This window comes from Pipistrellus hanaki (genome assembly GCF_964339955.1).
Source record: "Pipistrellus hanaki genome assembly, chromosome: 7".
Lineage (NCBI taxonomy): Eukaryota > Metazoa > Chordata > Mammalia > Chiroptera > Vespertilionidae > Pipistrellus > Pipistrellus hanaki.
Window position 1 is genome coordinate 59,282,613 of NC_140509.1, and position 21,364 is coordinate 59,303,976.

At 44.9% G+C, this 21,364-nt stretch overlaps 1 protein-coding gene across 3 annotated transcripts in view; it reads right to left on the bottom strand.

The window, feature by feature from the left end:
* SASH1 (SAM and SH3 domain containing 1) overlaps positions 1 to 21,364 on the bottom strand; it is a 219,585-nt gene that overhangs the window by 37,396 nt on the left and 160,825 nt on the right. The window contains exon 1 of one of the 3 annotated variants that reach the window (XM_084889279.1): positions 1,249 to 1,681. The exons of the other annotated variants lie outside the window; for them this stretch is intronic. Within the exon in view, the coding sequence (XP_084745405.1) occupies positions 1,249 to 1,260 (12 nt within the window). The 5' untranslated portion in view covers positions 1,261 to 1,681. Of the gene's footprint in view, positions 1 to 1,248; positions 1,682 to 21,364 lie in introns of those variants that run through there. 3 annotated transcript variants of the gene reach the window in all.

A 21,364-nucleotide genomic window follows, 5' to 3' on the forward strand; every position in this document is an offset into this window, starting at 1 on the left:
ATGGCAACATTACATCAGATTGCAGACAGCTGGCTCCACGGTTTTAAACCATAACAAAGTGACCAAGCCAAAGCACAGAACTATAGCCGCTTTAAAGAGATAGTACACCGCTGCCTGCCAGGGTGCTGAATGAGGAACGCAGGGGGGCCCTTTGGCTCGCAGAGGTGGGTGGAGCCTCCTTCCCGCTCGGCTCCTTTTGGAACATGTGCGTCCTTGACACATCTGCAATGTTCTAATAGGAAAGACACGGAGCCAGCGTGGAGGACTTTTTATGACACAGCTACATTAAAAATGATCGGGGGGGGGGGGGCGGGAAAGGGAACACAATTAACAGCATCTGTTGATACAAACATTTGTGCACTGGTGCAAACTCATAGTGTTTGAGCCGGTCACTGCAGGTCGGTAAACAGATACTTCACTGGACCCTGTGACTACAATTCTTGCAAATCTGAGGAAACCAACAAATGCTTTCCGAAAGCTGCATGGCACAGCGGTGCAGGCACAGGCGTAAGGGACTGTCACACAGGTTACGGCGACCTCACAAGGAGCCACCAGAACCCTCTGGGGACAGCCTGAGAGCACAGAGAGCACAGGATTCCCACACGCAGCTTGGGAATCCTCCAGCTCCAAACTCCCCTTGCAGAGTCTCAATTAACAGCCACACTGAGGCCACCTCTCTCCCCCAGAGCTAGCACACACCACTCTAAGATGCGTAAGCATTTCTGAAAAGTCTTCCGCAACTGGAAACGCATTTGCCTGTGAAATTCACACAACCGTGTCTGGTTAACCCCGCACACGAGCAGACACAGCCGCTTCCGAGGTCTGCTTTCTCAATGGCTTAACCTTCCGGGCTAAAAGAAGGAAGCGGATCAGCGGCAGCTTTAGGCAAAGCAACTGTGAGGCTGTCTGAAGGCGTCCTCCCACGGAAAGCCTCCACAACAGACAACTGAGTTCCCACCGCTGGACACGCGATCCCTCCCATGCTCACTGAGTTCTCAAAATAATACTCACTTTTCTCCTGCAAAAGAGGTGCCTTAGTATTGGGTGAGCAGGCTAGGAGAGAATGCTCAGAGTTAGCAGGCGGGGAAGTAAACAAGGAGAGAAGAACAAATCTAGAGGCGAATCTAGACTTAGAAGCGAAAACAGCATCATAGCAGGAATAATAATCCAAGAGCAACCCGGAGCTTTGCCTTGCGATGACAGAAAGCACATTTTCCCTTCCGCGTGAACCAAGCCCAGCGAACTTACCGGCTTCGGCATTGAGCAGGCTGAAAGGGTAATTCTGGGCACGTCCGGCACCCCACCCCTTCCCACCGTGAGAACGTCTTCACTCCCCTTCCGTCAACTCTGATCGCAAAGTGGGGATCAGGCAGCTCTGGGACATGCTCCTCGGGAGTTACATGATCAGACAGGCTCCCCCGGCACAGTTTAGGATCCGAAAGGCGGAAGAAAAAAAAAAAGTGAGGACACTGGATTCAATCAGCTGCTTGCTGCTTGCGGAGTGCCCAGTTCCTCGCTAGCTGCATAACTTGTAAGAAAGGCATAAGTCATCGGCTCTAAGCAAATCTTCTATTCACCACAAGGAAAAAAGAGAGTGTTGTACGTGGCAAACAATCCCGGTTTTCACTGACGGAGGCTCCCTGACCTCCCGCTGGCCCCCGGTTCCTTAATTACTGTCTATGGAATTCCAGAGACAGAAGAAAAGAACGCGAGGAGCTGAGCAAATCCGGACAAGGACCAACCCGTAGAAGCGACGGGACTCAGAAAAAGATCTCTTTCGCAGATACTCCTTTAAACAGCCCGAGAGGAGTCGTCTCGATTGAAAATAGACACACCGTCCAATGGCTATTTTGGAAATGACTGAATTAAAACTTATGATTTTGGTTTTCTCCTAGAGTTGCCGCTTTCTCACTCCTTTTCCTATTTTAGCCACGGGTGTCCATGGAGGGCGCGTTCCCCTCCACGGTCCCTTCTAAAACTGTCTCACCAAATTGTCTCGACAGTCCTCTCCGAGCAGCTGAGTTCTCTTGTTTTCTAGAAGTGGGAGCAATAGGATCATTGGATTGTCTCAGGCAGGCTGGGGAGCAAGGAGCACATCCATTAAGCAGAATGCCGTCTAAGCGAACAGGACTGCGGACCCTTAGGAAGTTTCCATGTCATGGGCTGCTAGGCGGGTCTGTATTTTCAGGGGTAAAGTCATTCACTTGGGAAAGCCATACATTCCCACTCCGGGGGCCTCTCACACTGTGAGAAACTTGGGTATTATGTAAAGTTCCCTCTCTTGGAAGGACATTACATAACACAAATACACACAGGTTTCCCAAGAGGAGATCCCAGGCTGTGCCATTGACCGCCAGAGCTCACCCCCTTTTCCTGGTCCCCTGTCCTGCTCCTTCCTTGGGGGCCCCTGTGGCATCTCTCACTCTTCAGCAAGAATCCCCCAATTTTCTGCCCCAGAAATGCTTCCTTCTACCCTTATGGGATTTCCTATTACGTCTCCCCGGAAGGGCTCGCCACACCTTCCCTATTCTGCCTAGTTCCCCATTTCACCAATCGGTTCACCAACACTGCTCTGGTTTCACGTACACCACCTGCCCATTGTCCCGTGAGGGCCCACATGTGCTGCGAAGTGTGGCAGGTGCTTTCCAACGCCCGTCTACACCAAACGCTCCGAATTCCCAGGCCCCGTGCCAAGTATTTAGACGTACGATCGTATCTCAAAGACGGTAAATGGTGGAGGCAGAACCAAGACTTTATGGGTTCTTGAAGCCTCTGCATGGGCTTCCTTCACCCTAGCCTGACAACCACACTGCACACAACATTACGCTTCAAATTCCTTAAAACCGTCAGCAGAAGCCCTTGGTTGAAGAAAACTAAGAAAATGCGGATGCCCCCATGAGAGTCGCGTAAAGGAAAGATGGAAGCCCAGAGTCTTTGGAGCCAGAACAACCTGGGCTTAATTAATTTCCAAGTTCCCCAGCCAATCACATCACTTCTATGGGTCTTGGTATCCCTCTATGTAGTCAAATAACAGTTATCTTAGTATGTTGTTTGAAAACTTGTCTAGGTATAATCGACAACTAGTACCCAGTAAGTGCTTGCTGTCTATTACCGATTAGAACTCAAGCAAGACCCATTTCAATGCTTACAAACTGCTCTTTAGGTGCTGTGCAAATAGCAGAGGCAAAGCAAACATGTGAAAGCTAGTGATATGGCCAACATGTGAGGTTGGGTCTCAACAGCAGATGCTGAGCAGACTCAGGAACACTAAAGTCCGGCCTCTTATGCCATTGGTGTTTCTTAATTTCTCCTCTTTTTCACATAGGCAGAGATAAACGTGCTACATTCCTGAGAAGACGAAAGATGACCCTGAAGGTAAGTACCGGAGCCTGGTAGGTAGTGAAGCCTCTATCAGTGTGAGATCTACAGGAAGCTGGGCAGTAACTGAGCCAGGCTCTGTGAGGAGGGTGGAGGGAAGAACCCCGAGAGGCTAACTCCTCTCACACACCCCTTTTTAACCACCACATGGGCACCCAACACAGGCGTGTCTTTCAGAAGACAGGAAGGTCCACAGGGACAGGGAGCATGTCTGGGCCCGCTCCTGGCATTTACAGTGACCGTGAAGGACTCACCACGAGGGCCCTCACTGCATATGTGTGTCATCAATGTGGAATGAGGAGGGGCCCGTAGCTCCCAGCCCTTGCTCTGCATCAGAATAAACTGTGGGATATTTGAGGGACTAGGCTTGGCCAGCCCACCCTGGAAAGCTTCTTGGTGGAGGAAAGGTGGATACAGCAGGAACAAATTTCATGATGAGGACAGGGTATGGCTGGTCTTGTTAATGGATGATGGACTTGAACGTACCCAGCACACAATAGGTGTGAAACTTTGCTGAGGGCAGATTTAACTCCTACTGTTCATTGTTCATTAGTTCCTCAGGACAAAGTCCAAAGGACTTATCATGAAACGACCTTACATGGTAAGAGCCCTTCCCTTTTTCCCAGGAACTCTACTATGCGAATACTATGTGGGAAGGGCCTTTTCTTGCTCCTGGTTCTTATCCCCTGACCATCTCAAATACCTACTCTCTCACATGCCTGTGTACCTTTGCAATTGCACATTCCCCTTTTGGAAATATCTCTGACCACCCCACCCAACTCCCTAGCTTCAACTCATCCTTTAAGATTCAGTCCCACGTGCCACCTCCTCTGGAAAGCCCTCCTGGCCTTCCTCCTCATTTTCCTTAGACCATGTGGTTGTACAACAATCTACACAGGCTTTAACATAGGACTTAGCACAAAATATACTTAGCCCTCCACTAAACTTCATGAGGGCAATAAGCAGTGTCATATTTATTTCTATATCTGTATTTAGTATTTTAGTATTATTTGTTTATATTTCATTGCACATGATAGGAATTGTGTTATAGGAAATTTGGAAAATGCAGAAACACAAAACAGAGAATGAGAAATCACTTATCCCCTTGCTCAAATAGAAAAAGTACTAATATTTTAGGTTTATGTCCACCCACTTGTTTTATACACACACACACACACACACACACACACACACACAATACACTCTTGTTTTTCTTTACTTTGTTTTGCTTTTACAAAAAAACAATGACCTCACGTTTTTTAGCTCCTCCACCTCCCAAGGTCACTATCAGGGTCTCCAAAGTCTCCCTCACATAAAAACACAGTGTAAATAGAAAAAAAACAAAAACAAAAAACCCTGCCGAAACCGGTTTGGCTCAGTGGATAGAGTGTCGGTCTGCGGACTGAAGGGTCCCAGGTTCGATTCCGGTCAAGGGCATGTACCTTGGTTGCGGGCATATCCCCAGTGGGGGGTATGCAGGAGGCAGCTGGTCGATGTTTCTCTCTCATTGATGTTTCTAGCTCTCTATCCCTCTTCCTTCCTCTCTGTAAAAAAATCAATAAAATATATATAAAGAAAAAAAAATGCTTATAATTGTGACCTTCTGGGCCAGTATGACTCAAAGGGTTTTTTATATAGAGAAACCCTGAAGCTCTCAATAAATACTGTTCAAACTGTTTTATAACCTGCATTTTAAAATTTTGAACATTTTCCTATGTCAACAAATATTCAATAAAATACATTAATAATTCAGTAGTCTGCCATAATGTATTTAAACAATACCCACACCATTGGGTATTTGCATATTTTCAATCTATACTAATAATAGCCTAGGGCCGTCACGACCGAAAGGACCAGACAGACAACTGGTCACCAGGAAGTGCATGAGCACCTCTCGGTCCCTCCCTCGAGGCCCACAGGCTCCTATCACAGCAAGGTGGGCAGGGTAGCTGGGGGGTGGGCAGGGTGAGGTGGGTGCTGTGAGGTTGTTAACCTCTAGCCTGACGCCGGGCCGGAGGCCTAAGGACCTCACCACTGCTGCAGCAGCTGCAGATCAGCCCCAGAGAGAGAGGCAGGACCTGATCCGCAGCCGTGGCTGTTGGCAAGGCCTAGAGAGAGAGGTGGGGCCTGATCAGCCACCACAGCTACTGGTGAGGCCGAGAAAGAGAGAGAGAGAGAGAGAGAGAGAGAGAGAGAGAGAGAGAGAGAGAGAGAGGGAGGGAGGGAGGGAGGGAGGGAGGGAGGGAGGGAGGGAGGGAGGGAGGGAGGGAGGGAGGGAGAGAGAGAGAAAAGAGAGAGAGAGAGAGAGAGAGAGAGAGAGAGAGAGAGAGAGAGAGAGAGAGGTGGGGCATGATCAGCAGCTGCTGTGGAAGCTGTGGATCAGGCCCAGAGATAGGCCCATAGAGAGAGAGAGGCCTGATCCATAACCCTGTAGTCACCATGGCTGCTGGCAAGGCCTAGAGAAAGAAAGAGACCGAGCCGAGACCGGCTTGGCTCAGTGAATAGAGCGTCGGCCTGTGGACTGAAAAGTCCCAGGTTCGATTCTGGTCAAGGGCATGTACCTAGGTTGTGGGCACATCCCTAGTAGGGGGTGTGCAAGAGGCAGCTGATTGATGATCCTCTCTCATCGATGTTTCTAACTCTCTATCCCTCTCTCTTCCTCTCTGTAAAAAATCAATAAAATATATTAGAAAGAAAGAAAGAAAGAAAGGAAGGAAGGAAGGAAGGAAGGAAGGAAGGAAGGAAGGAAGGAAGGAAGGAAGGAAGGAAGGAAGGGACCGAGCCTGATCAGCAGCCACCACAGCTGCTGGTGAGGCCTAGAGAAAGAGAAAGAGGAAGGGCCTGATCAGCAGATGCCATGGAGGCTGCAGATCAGGCCTGGAGGTAGGCTTGGAGGGGCAGCTGTCAGCAGGACCGTTCTGGATTTCCCAGAAGAGCCAATGGCTGCTTATGAAGCAGAGCTTTTGACATTGACTGGCATAGAAACCGACCAATCAGAACCAAAGCTGGGTGAACTGCAAGGAGCCAATGGTTGCCTAGGAGGCAGAGCTTTTGATGCTGACTGGCATAGAAACCGACCAATCAGAATCTAATCTGAGTGAATTGCAAAAGCAGAATCTAAGGTGGGGGCTGAGGAGGGATTTTAAGGGCAACAGCTGTTTGGTGTAAGGTGTAAGAAAGTGGTTCAAATTTTAATTAACCAGTTTGGCAGGATAATGCATATGGCTGGCTATCAATCCAGATACAGGAATTATGTATTTTTGTCTACCAAGAGCATCTACTCCTGCTAAAAAAGGACAAACCCCCCCCCCCATTTAAGCAATTCTCTCCTGTATAATCTATCTATACTAATAAAAGGGTAATATGCTAATTAGACTGGGTCGACTTGCCATCTTCCTGACATCCAACATCCATCCGGACAAAGCCATGGTGGTGCAGGCCAAGGCAGAAGCAGTTAGGGGTAATCAGGCTGGCAGGGGAGAGCAGTTGTGGGCAATCAGGAAGGCAGGCAGAGGTGGTTAGGGGAAATCAGGCAGGCAGGGAGAGGCAGTTAGGGACGATCAGGTAGAAGGGTTAGGGGCAATCAGGAAGGCAGAGTGGTTAGGGGTGATCAAGCAGGCAGGCAGGTGAGCAGTTAGGAGCCAGTGGTCCCAGATTGTGAAAGGGTGGGCTGAAGGAACCAGGCCTCTAGTATTTCAATATTATAAACAATGCTCTGATGAACACTATACTGTAAATTTTCTAAGACATCTAACATCCTTTTTATAGAATAGCTGATTAGATTATAGTATTGATGGGTAAGTGAATGGTGGTTATCTTTAGGTCTTTTTTTTTTTAATATTTTTTTATTGATTTCAGAGAGGGAGAGAGAGAGATAGGAGCATCAATGATGAGAGAGAATCATTGATTGGCTGCCTTCTGCACCCCCCCCCCCGCCCCCCCCAATTGGGGATGAGCCTGCAACCTGGGCATGTGCTCTGACAGGGAATCAAACTATGACGTCCTGGTTCATAGGCTGACACTCAAATTGATACACATTAACAATTTGCTCAGAAAAAGCATTGTATTATTTTTTAAATCTCAGAGTAGTATAAAAAGAGTGACCATTTCCCCCACACAATTGCACACACTGAACATTATAGTATTCTTTTCCACTAAGATAATTAAAATTAGTATCTATGCTAATATTTCCTAATTAAAATAAATGAATGGATACAGTGAATCAAAAGTGAGGTATAGAAATATGTGTAGGTTAGCTTTACCTGAACCACAAAGTTTTTACTCTAGAATAAGAGCCCAAGAGAAATTCAGAAATATGATTCCTATAAGTCAACTGTGATAAATGCATGAGAGGAACAAAGAGATAGGGGGATCGGGAACGTGGAAGAGTTCACCTTCGGCTGGGAAATGGAGATGCTTCGGTGAGGGGAAGGGCACTTGCCATGGGTTGGGAGCATGCCCTTATTCCTATATGAGCCGAGATGTCCAGTCTTTAGGTAGCCCTGTGACCCCACTCCTTTCTCCCCCCTGACCTTTGATGCCTATCTATCTGGACAAAGGAGAGCTGGGCAGATGCTGTTGCCTTATAAACAGCATGTGACAACAATCAACACCAGCTTTAAGCCCTTCTTCTCCAAGCTAGATTTCATAATCTCTCCAACATTCCTAATCCCCCTCCACTAGGCCAAGAAGTGATGCATTCAAGGTCACTCCCTACCTTGGGGGCAGCATCCTGGCTCCGAGGAGACCAGTATGTTTCAGATCAGCCCCTCGGTCACCAGTGGCTGTGGCAGGGGCCTCCCAGGCACAGCCATCAGATTAAGGTTATTCTTCGTGTTTATAAAATAATTCGTCTCGCTCTTTAAAGAAGCCAGAATTACTTTTAAAAGTGTTATGAGTTTTCCGAGTAATAAAATATGAAACACACTGCGGGGATTTTTTTTTATTTCACAAAGGATTAAGGGAAGGACTCATCTGTTTAGTGAGAAATATTTTGTTCATTAGCTGGTGACATCATTGCCCTCTGAAATTAGATTTTTGTCAGCATATGGGGAAAAAAAAGAGATTCCATTCTTTTCCCAGAGGTGCAGTGTAACACTGAAATAATTTCTCTGGAAGTTTCAAAATTAACTAGTTGTCGCCAGATCTGAAAGAAGAGGAGGAGGAGGAGGAGGGGGCGAAAGAGGAGAAAATTACATGATACTTATATTTCTAAAATGTGTGGGAGAATCTGAGGTAATAATACCATCCCCTAGGGAGCAAAGGGTTTTCAGCACTTTGGTACTAAAGGTAAGGTAAGGTAACGAAGACGTGTGGGAAGGCAGTCAATGGCTCTGGAGGTCCCTCTGGTAAGAGGGGGTTTAGTGTTACCTAAAGCAGATCTATTTGTCAGACTCCAGCACAACAGCAAACCCACTCATTCCCAAGGGCGTTCGGTTTTCACATAGTCCATGCCATGGAAAAAGGATGATTCAGAAGGATACTGCCAAGTAGGACAATTAGATGGGCGTTTGAGGCTCCAGTTCCTGGAGCTGATGGAAGTTTTCATCTCAGGAGCTGTAAGTCTTCTAGGGGATTGGGTGGTGTTCACAAAGTCACATTGCTTTTACGGCATCTCAGACTTACTGGTTTATGGATCAGGCATGATGGCTTCTCAGACAGAGCTGCCAAAGAGCCTTGCCTAGGCACACGATGTGTAGAAACATAGAGAACTGATGGAGCCACATGGCAAGGGAGGGAAGGTGAGCCAATAGGTGAGCCAATGTCCTTTCCTAGAGCCACAATCTATAACCTTAATGGAATTCTCCTTTGGTTTGTAGAGGAAATAATAAGCAAACTTACTTCAACTGAATTGCTTCAATAGCAAATTTACTTCAAATTGTCGAAATTTAGGCTGAATCCTTAGAAAAAGAATCAGAGTTCGAGAGGTTGTCTGTGGTTATCTAATGGGCAAAATGATCAGGTCTGTGATGACTGCTGAAAACTGAACCATAGAATATCCTTCACAATCAGCAAAATGAGCAATAGCCCCCCCCCCCAATAATATATATATGAAAATTAGTGAAAGTATTCTACCAAGAGCCACCATGCAAGGGAAAGAATATAAGGGAATATAATACACTTTAAAACTCCATGATCAAGGTAAGAAACAAATTTCTGAAGACTAGAGGAAAAGACCCTCACTTTACTGATAGCCAAATGGGTGGGAATCCTGAGAATTATTGCCTATAACCTCAAATCTGTAAAGAAGCATAAACTGTGAGGCCTTTTTTATATGTTTCAGTGAAAATTACTTCAGGAGGGCAATGAGTGAAAAGGAGGAAAGTCAATAGGATCAGCCTGATTGAAGTGAAGTCTCTAGAAATTCACCAGGAACCGGAGAAATGAATTAAGGCAGACTGGCTATGCCCCACCCATTCCCCTATCCATAACCTAAGCAGCCTGATCACAACACAGTACATTTAGCAAAATCTTAGCTGAGAGCAGGTATCCCAATGAGGAACACTCTCCACCTCAATGGGGTTTCTGCCTTCCCTGCCCATTACATGAGGTTACAGCAGTAACAAACATAAATGGACCACAAAATAAAGCCCTCCAATGTAGCGTGGAAGAAAGAAAAACCACCTATTGTAAGATAACATGGCAAAAGGTCAAGAAGTATACCTCACTATATCAGCACAGAGAGAAAATCTAACCCAAGCCACCCAGGCATTAACAAGCCACCCAGGCATTAAAGCAAGCATGTCAAACTTGTGGCCCGTGGGCCGAATGTGGTCCACAATGAATATTTTTGCGGCCCAGCCAATATAACAGAATGTAAGAAAACATTAATTTTATCATTGCTCTTGTTCTATTTCATACTGTACTTTTTGAAATCAAGCTATGGTTCTATGAAAATTGAAGTTTGTGATTTTTTGCAGCCCATTTAAACTTAAACCTTGTTTATTTGGCCTGTGTTAGCCTTTGAGTTTGACATGCTTGCATTAAAGGCATACAACTATTCAACCAAACTAGAACAATGAGGAAAGGAAAAAGAGAGAGAGAGAGAGAGAGAGAGAGAGAGAGAGAGAGAGAGAGAGAGAGAAGATGTACAGACCTTATCTTGTAATCCCATCTCTCTAGCACAAAAATATATATAACTCAAGGAACAGGAAGACATTCCTAACAGTTGTTTCACTCTATAAAATCTATATACTAGTATATAAAAGCCTAAGCAACTGTTCCACTGTCCAACCAGTAGCTATGATGTGCACTGGCCACCAGAGGGCAGACACTCAATGCACAGGCATGGAAACATGGAACAGACTGATGAATCTCAGAAGGAAGGGGGAAGGGGGGAGGGCAGGAAGAGATTAACCAAAGATCTTATATGCATACTAGAGGCCCTGTGCACGGATTTGTGCACCAGTGCGGTCCCTTGGCCTGGCTTGTGAGGATCAGGCCAGGACACGAAATTTCAATTGCACCTGTGCTTGTACAGTGCGATTGAAAGAGCCAAACTCAAGGTGCCAAAGAGCTGCATGTGGCTCAAGAGCCGCAGTTTGCCGACCACTGCATTAACCCAAAGTTTGCTATTAAAGCAAATGATTTAAGGAAGAATTAACTTGTGATGAATCAATAGCATTAATCAAGTGATCAAGATCCTCTCTTATTGCCAACCTCCCTGAGGTTACTCCCGAGAGCAAAGTTAAGAACAGGCATTGCAAATCTACATGCCAAACCTTAACTCAGATTACATTACAATCTACACTTAAGATACAACCAGCTAGCAGGGGAAATGTGGTATATCCTGTTTGCTATTCAGGTACTGGGTTGAACAAATGAAACTGCTGTGTTTATAGTTCAAATGCTAGTATCTCCGGTTCCTAACATGAGAAATAATAAAAGAGACTGTATCAAACGCTATCTTAAATTTAAATTTTTCAAAAATAGCTACCCTCAGCCCAGCTGGTGTGGTTCAGTGGTAGAGTGTTGATCCATGAACCAGCCAGGGCACATGCCCAGGTTTCAGACTGGATCCCCAATGTAAGGCATGAAGGAGACAGCAGATCTATGATTCTCAACATTGATGTTTCTCTCTCTCTCTCTCCTATTCCTTACTCTGAAATCAACAAAAACATACTTTTTAAAAAACTGCTACCCTCGGGTCATTTTGTCATTATTTATTTCTATTTGTGTGGCCCTTAGTATGTGAAAAGAGGGTCTGCAAACAACACCTTCAACTCCCTATAATTGTGCAAACCAGTGGAGGTTGCAGAGGTACCTGATTAGCTTGCCAGGTGCAAAGAACCAAATTTCCAGTTATTTCTGGGGTTGCTTTGAGAATGCCTCTCAACATAACAGGATAGAAGCCCACACTTACACCTGATTAGCACTATATGGCCCAAGATAATTTCAGTACAACTAACTGCTTATTCTTCCCAAACAATACTCCTGAGGCCAAACATGCTTACTGAAATTGTACCAAACTAACCCCGAAGCCCGCTTACACAATACTACCTTCTGAAATAGAAAACAAACTGATTACATGATTGGTAAAAGCATAACCAAGTAAACATGCACTATGTGCATTAAGCTTCTAACAACTCCAGCCTCTCTGCTCAGTATAAGCATTGCTACCCCGTTAATGGTATGCATAGAAATAGCACTTTTACGGGAACTCAAGTATTTTAAGAATAACAGCTCATGGAAACGTAGAATATCCTCACAGAAAGCACTAGAAGCCGAATCCCCTTGATTACTTTGTGCCGTTTCATCCTTGCAACACCCATATGGGATAGATATGCTTGTCCCTGTTTTCCAGTGAGGAAACTGAGGCCCAAAGAGATGCAGAGTTAATAGACGGCAGAGCAAGGGTCTGAACCCAACATCTGACGCAAGTCTGTGAGCTTAACCAGCTCCCTCGCCTGCCCACGCTGGCGAACGCCTGGTTTTCCCAAGACCAGAGTCTCCTTCTTGTCTAACTTTTTTCAAAAAATATGATCATCTTAAGTACTCACAGCAAACACACGCCTCAAACTTTGGCCCTGGTCCCAGGGCAAAGGCTGGGGATGGGAGGGTGGTGTGGGAAATGACAAGTCATCTAAGCAGTGCTTCTCAGGCAGCTTCTAGCCAGCGTGAAGGCATTTATTTTTCTCGGAGACTTCGCTGCGTATACTGCTCCATGGCATGAAAGAGAATTCTAACGCCCTCTTATTTTACTATCAGTTTAGTCTCAAAATCACTTTTATTAAAATTGAGAGCACATTTTTAAAAAAAATTTTTACAAAGTATCTACAAATATCTGAATAATCATCTGAAGGCTTCGAGTATGCACCTAAAGATCAGAATCAATAAAAGTTACTTCTAACACAGATACATTTAGGAAAATTGAGGAAAGTGTTGATTAGTTGAGCCCAATGCAACAAAGCATGGCATACAGAACTGCTGATATCCCAAGGACACAGGGTACAAACACACTCAGGCAAATTATTGCTGGGCCATGTTTCTCTTCCTCCAGGTCATGTTACAAGTCAAATGATTAAAGCTCTTTCTCTGTTCAAGAAATAAAGAGCCAGCCCTGGCTGGTGTGGCTCAGTTAGTTGAGTGATGTCCCATGCAACAAGAGGTCACAGGTTTGATTCCTAGTCAGGGCACATGCCCGATTCTTGGATTCTTGGGCTTGATCCCCAGGAGGGGGTGTGCATGAGGCATCCAATGGGTGTTTCTATCTCTCTTTTCCTATAATCAATAAAAACCTATTTTTAAAAATTATGTTGAAAAGAAATAAAGAGCTGAAGAACACATCTAACCATCCTAAGTTTAGTCCATTACAGCTTCAACAACAGAACCATTTTCAAGCCCCAATCAAAACTGACCTTGCCAATTAGAATCCTTTAAGCTAAAACCCACAGCGTAAGAATTAAGGGGGGAAATAGCACCCTGGCCGGCTTTGCTCAGTGCTTAGAGATTCTATTCTCGGTCAAGGGCACATGCCTTGGTTGCAAGTCCGATCCCTGGCCCTGGTGAAAATTGGTGGCAAACAATCAATGTGTCTCTCTTCCCACCTTTACCCTCCCCTCCTCTCTTTCTGAGGGGGGAAAAAAATCAATGGGAAAAAAAGATCCTCGGGTAAGAATATTTTTAAAATTCTCTACCAAAAGAGATATTTTTAAAAAGCCATTAAAGGCACAGTTTATTCAGAAATGTAAGTTATTTTTATGCTTGGAATTTACCCTCTCTTAAATGTTCTTACAAAACACAATAACATAAGAGCCTAAAAGTAGACAGATGGTCATCCGTTTTTGTGCAGATGCCTTCACTGAACCTACAATGCCAACTCTAATGCTGTGGTACATGAGAATTTTCACATAAGTTATCCATTTAGTAACCATTCACTCCAAGTCAGCAAGAATATGAAAATCATGCATTTTTTCTATTGCTGAGAATATCTAAAGGTGGAAGAAAAATTTGTATATGTACCACGTGTTGTCATTTTTAAAAAAATATATTTTATTGATTTTGAACAGAGAGGAAGGGAGAGATAGAAAGCTAGAAACATCGAGAGAGAGTCATCGATCAGCTGCCTCTTGCACACCCCCTACTGGGGATATGCCCGCAACAAGGTACATGCCCTTGACCAGAATCGAACCGGGGTCCCTTCAATCCCCAAGCCGACGCTCTATCCATTGAGCCAAACCGGTTTAGGCACGTGTTGTCATTTTTATGTGTTTTTTTTTTTTCTAATGTTTTTATTGATTTTAGGGGGAGAGGAAGGGAGAGGGAGAGATAGAAACATCGATGAGCGGAAAACCTCAATACTAATCAGCTACTGCCTGCTGGGGATCAAGCCAGCAACCCCAGCATGTCCCTTGACCTGGAATGGAACTGGTGACCTCCTGGTGCATGGTTCAATGCTCAACTGCTAAACCACACCAACTGGGCATTTTTAAAAAGTCTTCTTTAGGAATCAGATGTCCCCCAATGGAGAAAGCTAGTGATATTTAGTTTATATTTTATTTTAATATCTTCGAAATATAAAACCAGATACATTTTATTTTATGGACACTGTCTGGAAATTCACCCTAGTAAAAGAAACATACTCCAAATAAACACATGAAGACTAGCCAATCTTTTCAAAATCTGATTGAACACAAACATGTAACAAGAACGCCTTGGGCCCTGGCTAGTTTGACTCAGTGGACAGAGTTTAATCCCAGTCAAGGGTACATGCCTGGGTTGCGGGCTTAACCCCCAGTAGGAGATGTGCAGGAGGCAGCTGATCAATGATTCTCTCTCATCACTGATGTTTCTATCTCTCTCTCTCCCTTCCTTTCTGAAATCAATAAAAAGGAAGAAAGGGAGAAGAGGAATGAGGGAGGAAAGGAGGGTGGGAGGGAGGGAGAGAGGGTGAGAGGGACGGAGGGAGGGAGGGAGGGAGGGAGGGAGGGAGGGAACACGCCTTGGATACATGGATGACCTTCAAAGGAACAGAAGGACACGCCTCTCTACCCCGAAAGGGGCACCCCGTGAGCACGAGCTCTGCTCGTCCACATGCTGCCGGGAGTGACCGAACCTTTAGCCTTTTCTTTGGCCATAACAGAAATTAAGCCCTTCACTGTAAGAACTACCAAAAAAGCAACTTTGTGGTAGGTGCTCCTGGATTTCAGCCTGTTATCTCTTGGGAAGTTCTAGGTTAGACCAAGGCAATGGCCACCCTTCCTACCAACACATTGAACCTGACATCTCTGGCTTAAAGACAGCGCAGCTCACAAGGCAGGTGACAGGTCTCCATAAGCCTGAGTAAAATGTCTGCTGGTAAGACACAAGAGTATGGTTCATAATTTTAGAAGGCCCCCAAAAAGACTGCACAAGCTTGCATTATGCCACCCAAAGCATCTCATCATATGGGGATATTTTAGTTGAGACCTTGAAAGTCCTCAATCAAGGAAACACCTAAAATAGTACTTTGTAAAAGGAAGAAATGCCACCTGGTGTTCTGTCTCTCTGTTACCCAAAACCTGAAACCCAGTTCAGCCCCTTGGCTCCGCTGTAACTCAGGCCGCTAGTGGCAGAGCTATATTTAGGGTTGGAATGAAAGGCTCAAAGAGATGCGCACACGGATATAAGGTGTTATTATAGCACTGCAGCTACGACATTCGTATAGCATTCTTCTCACAGATCTTCTCCAGCTCTGAATGTCCCCACATGTAAAAGCGATCAGTTATGAAATGATGGCTGGCTTGACAAAATAACTCAGCTACAAAATATTTCACCGTGGTTGCTTCATCCTACTAAAGAGCTCCAGACATAGAAACAGGATTCCAACTTTTTTCTGGAACGTATTCTGGATAAAGCAAAACAACGGAACGGGACCAAAACAGATGTTTGCCGTTGGCTTCTAACAGTTTTGGCGCTTTACTGGCCTTATTGTTACTTTAATTTTTTTTTCTTTACACATTTCATGGTTCAGAAGATAATTTAAACAGCATCATGATCAAATAATTTACCATTTGACATTTTTCCTCGTTTCTTCACTGCAAGCATTTTCATTACTATCTAAGCACCAGGTACAGGTGACCGACTCTTAAGTAACAACTTTATAGAAACTATGATTCACTAAAACTTATGCCTAGAGAAAAAAAAAAAATAAACCCCAAAGATGGAGAGCATACTTTCTTTAAGCATTTTCTTAACCAGAAGGTAAACTGAACCTCCAGGCACAAAGTTGGAAGTTTAAAATGAGAAGTTTTATAACCTTCCCCTTACAGGAGGCAAAAGAAAACAAAATTTACCAAAATAAGATGAAAAAAAAATAAAACAAACATTCAGATATTTAACAAGGAATCAAGGGCTCGACCAGGAACTCTTTTTTTTTTTAACAACTCAAACACTCACGACAGAAGTTTATTATTAACGAAAAGCAGCAGAGAACTGATTCTCTTCTGGCAAAGAGAAAGCTATTTTTCACTTCCCCTGGTAACTATCTTTAGTACTTTACATTCTTGGAAGCCAGGAATGTGACCATGGATGTATTGTGAAGCAACATGCAATTATCTGAGGCCAGTTATGGGGGTGGGGGAACCTATAAATCAATGCAAATGAAACCCTAAAGCAGGACAGACATCAATATAGGCATTGAGGTCTGGTGACAAAGGCCCTATGATCCCCAAAACTTCCGCAGCCTGGGCATTCCCGGCTCTGGCCAGCGGGCTATTTACATCTCAGTCCAGAAAAGAATCGATAGAAAAACTAAAAATCCCTGGCTCTTGCACAAAAGATAATCAAAGCGCCTAAGCCATGGCGGCTGAAGTAGGACACAGGGGGAATTATCTGAAATTAATTACTCTGCTACCCGGCAAACCCAGAATCAGTGAGAAGGAATATTTTGGATGGAGTTTCGTTCCAGTTTCCACAATAACACAGGACAGACTGAAGTCAGGGTAAGAGGGGTGATTTCAGTGAAGGATTTCAGTGAAGTTCAAGCAAGCGTCAGTGCCCACCGTGGTTGGCTGTAGGAAGGAAGAATGTGACTTGTAAGTGGCCAGGAACAGGGTGACTATAGAAAGTCAGCTAGCACGATACACAAGGTCAATAATACAGTTTCAGAAAACTCTCTCCATGCTGGATAGCCTGTCTTTGCTCCATTCCTCAGCAGACAGGGAAACCATCCCTCAGAGATTCTGGAAGAGTGTGCTGAGTTGGAAGGAGCCTGTGGTATTCCTGGCCCTTTGTCCAACTAGGCGTGACTGACTTTATCTCTGAACCATCCATAAAGAAAGTTTGCTAAAAAAGCAATAGTGTTAAGTGTGTCTATGGCATCCTGAGTCTCTGTGGGGGTGACGTAAACCCCGCACTGCAGAGTATATATGCCTGTCTCTTTCTCCTTCATTCCACCTTTAGAACCCCAATGTCGAGCACTATGCCTGGTACACAGCAAGCACTTCGTGGATATCCCCCAAACAAACAAAGAACTGCTTAAGGAATGAAATGTCCAGCTTTTAAGAAGAGCCCATTCATTCTGACAGTTTATTCCAAAGTGATGGTTCAGATTCACCCTCTGAAAGAAGTCCAACAAACCAAGGGTTTAATCTTTTCCAGTGTTTACAGGGAACTCATACAACGTAACAAAAGGAAGATAAACAACCCAATCAAAAAATGGGCAATGGACCTAAACAGATCCGAAATAAGGAAGGCTAAGAGACATATAAAAACATGCTCAAGGTCACTAATCATCAGAGAGATGCAAATCAACACGACAATGCGGTACCATCTCACACCTGTCAGAATGGCTATCATCAACAAATCAACAAATGACAAGTGCTGGTGAGGATGCAGAGAAAATGGAACCCTCGTGTACTGCTGGTGGGAATGCAGACTGGTGCAGTCACTGTGGAGAACAGTATGGAGTTTCCTCAAAAAACTAAAAATGGAACTCCCATTTGACTCAGTGATTCCACTTCTAGGAATATGTCCCAAAAAACTAGAAACACCAATCAGAAAGGATAGATGCACCCCTATGTTCATAACAGCACAATTCACCATAGCTAAGATTTGGAAACAGCCTAAGTGTCCATCGGCAGATGAGTGGATTAAAAATATGTTGTATATCTACACAATGGAATATGACGCTGCAGTAAAAAAAAAGAAGGAATTGTTATCATTTGCAACAGCATGGATGGAACTGGAGAGCATTATGCTAAGCAAAATAAGCCAGTCAGAGAAAGATAAATATCACAGGATTTCACTCATTTGTGGATTATAATGAACAACATAAACTGATTAACAAAAACAGATCCAGAGACAGAGAAGCATCGATCAGATGGTCAAACCTCAGAAGAAAAGTAGGGGAGGGTGGGAGTAAGGGGGAGAGATCATCCAAAGGACTTGTATGCATGCATATAAGCCTAACCAATGGACACAGACACCAGGGGGGATGAGGGCATGAGTGGGAGAGTCGGGGGACAAAAAGGGGATAAGGACACATATGTAATACCGTAATCAATAAGAAATAATGCTTTCTTGCCCTAGCTGGTTTAGCTCAGTGGATAGATCGTCAGCCTGAGACTGAATGATCCCAGGTTCGATTCCAACCAAGGCACATGCCCAAGTTGCAGGATCGATGCCCAGTAGGGGTTGTGCAGGAGGCAGCCAATCAATGATTCTCTCTCATCATTGATGTTTCTATTTCTCTCTCCCTCTGCCTCCCTCTCTCAAATCAATAAAGAAATATATATACTAGAGGCCTGGTGCATTTGGGGAAGAGGGGGTTCCTCAGCCCAGCCTGCACCCTCTCCAATCTGGGACCCCTGGATGGAGGTCCAACTGCCTGCTTAGGCCCTCTCACAATCCTGGACTGCTGGCTTCCAAATGCTTGCCTGCCTGCCTTCCTGATTGCCCCTAACCACTTCTCCCTGCCCACTTGATCACCCCCTAACCACTGCCCTGTCAGCCTGATTGATGCCTAACTGCTTCCCTGCCAGCCTATTTGCCCCTAACTGCCCTTCCCTGCAGGCCTGGTCCCCCCCAGCTGCCCTCCCTTGCCAACCCAGTAACCCCTAACTGCCCTTCTCTGCCAGCCTCATTGCCCCTAACTGTTCTCACTTGCTGGTCTGGTTCTCCCCCCTGCCCTCCCAAACTGACCTCCCCTGCAGGCCTGGTTTCCCCCAACTGCCCTCCCCTGCAGGCCTAGTCACCCCTAACTGCCCTGTCCTACAGGCCTGGTTCCCTCCCAACTGATCTCCCCTACAGGCTTAATTGCCCCCAACTGCCCTCCCTTGCAGGCCTGGTCCCTCCCAACTGCCCTTCCCTGCTGGTCATCTTGTAGCAGCCATCTTATGCCCACATGGGGGCATCCATCTTTGACCACATGGGGGCAGCCATCTTGTGTGTTGGAGTGTCAATTTGCATATTACTCTTTTATTATATAGTATAGAGGCCTGGTGCATGGATGGGGGCTGGCTGGTTTACTCTGAAGGGTGAGACAGATCAGGATGGGGGTTCCCTTGCTGCGTAGGGTGGCCTGGGTGAGGGGCCTATGGTGGTTTGCAGACCAGCCATGCCCCCCGCCATGACCTAAGTATATGCTGGAAGCAGGTATCTGGGATTTATTTATCTTCTATAATTGAAACTTTGTAGCCTTGAGCGGAGGTCAGGGCAGGCCAGGGTGGAGTGAAGCTTGGCTTCCTCTATCACCAGGGACAACCCAAGCCTACTGCTTGCTCCAGCTCTGTGTCTGCCACCATTTTGGTTGGGTTAATTTGCATATTCACTCCTGATTGGCTGATGGGCGTGGCTTGTGGGCATAGAAGAGGTATAGTCAATTTGCATGTTTCTCTTATTAGATTAGATAGGATATACATATATATGTGCTGCCTCAGTGTGTGGGTGTTACAATAGTCCTGGCTCTCTGAATAGACAGTCTTTTTGCCCCTCCCTTGACTCAGATGCTATTAATCAGGACAGTGCACAGTGAGTCTCACTAAAGGACCTACTAGGACAACCGGGTCTTTGTGTTCTTCCCCGAATTAGGTTTGACTCACATCAGTCCTGAGTTACTGTTTATTCTTCATGATTCCTTAGGTTCATGATTTACATTTTATAGTATGTTAGATTTAGGAGTTGGGGATAAGAGACCCAAAAAGGCACACTGCAAACCATGGCCATGGCTCTTTTGATTACCTCATAGTCCCAGGACATGCTGCTGGCCAGCGCATAACTCATTTATTATCATAAATGGCAACATCTCAGTCTGTTTCACACGAGAGCAACCCAGGCAAGGCTTCCAAATTAATGATCTTCTGGGGATTTTTCTTAGCTGCAAAGGAAATCTGGTACTAGACTCTAGAAATCGTGAAAAGAAGGTAGCCAGAGGGTTCTATTTACTTCTGATAAGCCATCATTTGTTGCTTAGTTGAAAACAAAGGCAAAGACTGAGTCTGAAGTTGCAAAACATAAAACATGCTCCAAAGCAGCCAGGAAGCATAAACATTCAAATACAACTTTGTTCCCTAAACGTTTTTCAAACACACAACGTGTGCTGGACACGAAGCTAGCACTCACTGGAGACACAATAACATAGCATGACTTTCCTGCTCAAGAAGCCCACAATGTCCCAGGAGGTGGGAATATGTAACAAAGGATTCTGGTACTCCAGTATAACTTTAGACTTCATGTACAAAGCTGGTTTTGCAAATGCACAGACTAGGAGGCAATCAACTCTACATGAGAAGGTTAAAAGAATTCTCAAGCCAAAGCAGTTTGGCTTCACTTTGCAGGATGCATAGATTTTCACCTGCAATTTGAAGGAATACATTTTAGGCCGAGGAAACTGCCTAAACAAAAACAGAAAGCGTGAAAATACAAGCTGTGTTCAGTAACGCAAGCAGGGTCCAATGTGGCTGGAGTGGAGACTACTGGGAGAGGAGATGACAGACAAGAATGGAGAAGTTGATTTAAAGCAAGATCACATCCAAAAACTTTGGAATGTATCTGACCGAACCAGGAAACAATCGGGCTTTTTAAAAACGCAGGCTTGCAAGGACAAAGGTAGTATATTTTAGAAATATGACTGGCTGTATGGAGCATAGATAGAAGAAAGAGGCTGACTATGTGATGATAGAGTTGCTTCCAGATATTAAGAAAAAGATGCCCTAACAAACAAAACTAGTCCATAATAGAAGACTTGACAGTTTGATGATGGCACCATGAAATGTAGACTTGAAACATTGGAATTTTAATTCCTAAAATCCCTGTGGAACTTGTAGTTTAAGGGGCATTGTTTTGGTTACATTAATAAAAAACATCCACAAAATAATAAAAAGACATCCACCAAAATGGAAAATGAAAAGCAAAATTCTCGCCCTAAGTAATTTGGCTCAGTGGCTAGAGTGTCTGCCTGCAGATTGAAGGGTCCCAGATTCGACTCTGGACAAAGGCATATGCCTGGGTTGTGGGCTCCATCTTCAGTAGGGGGTGTGCAAGAGACATCCAATCAATGATTATTATC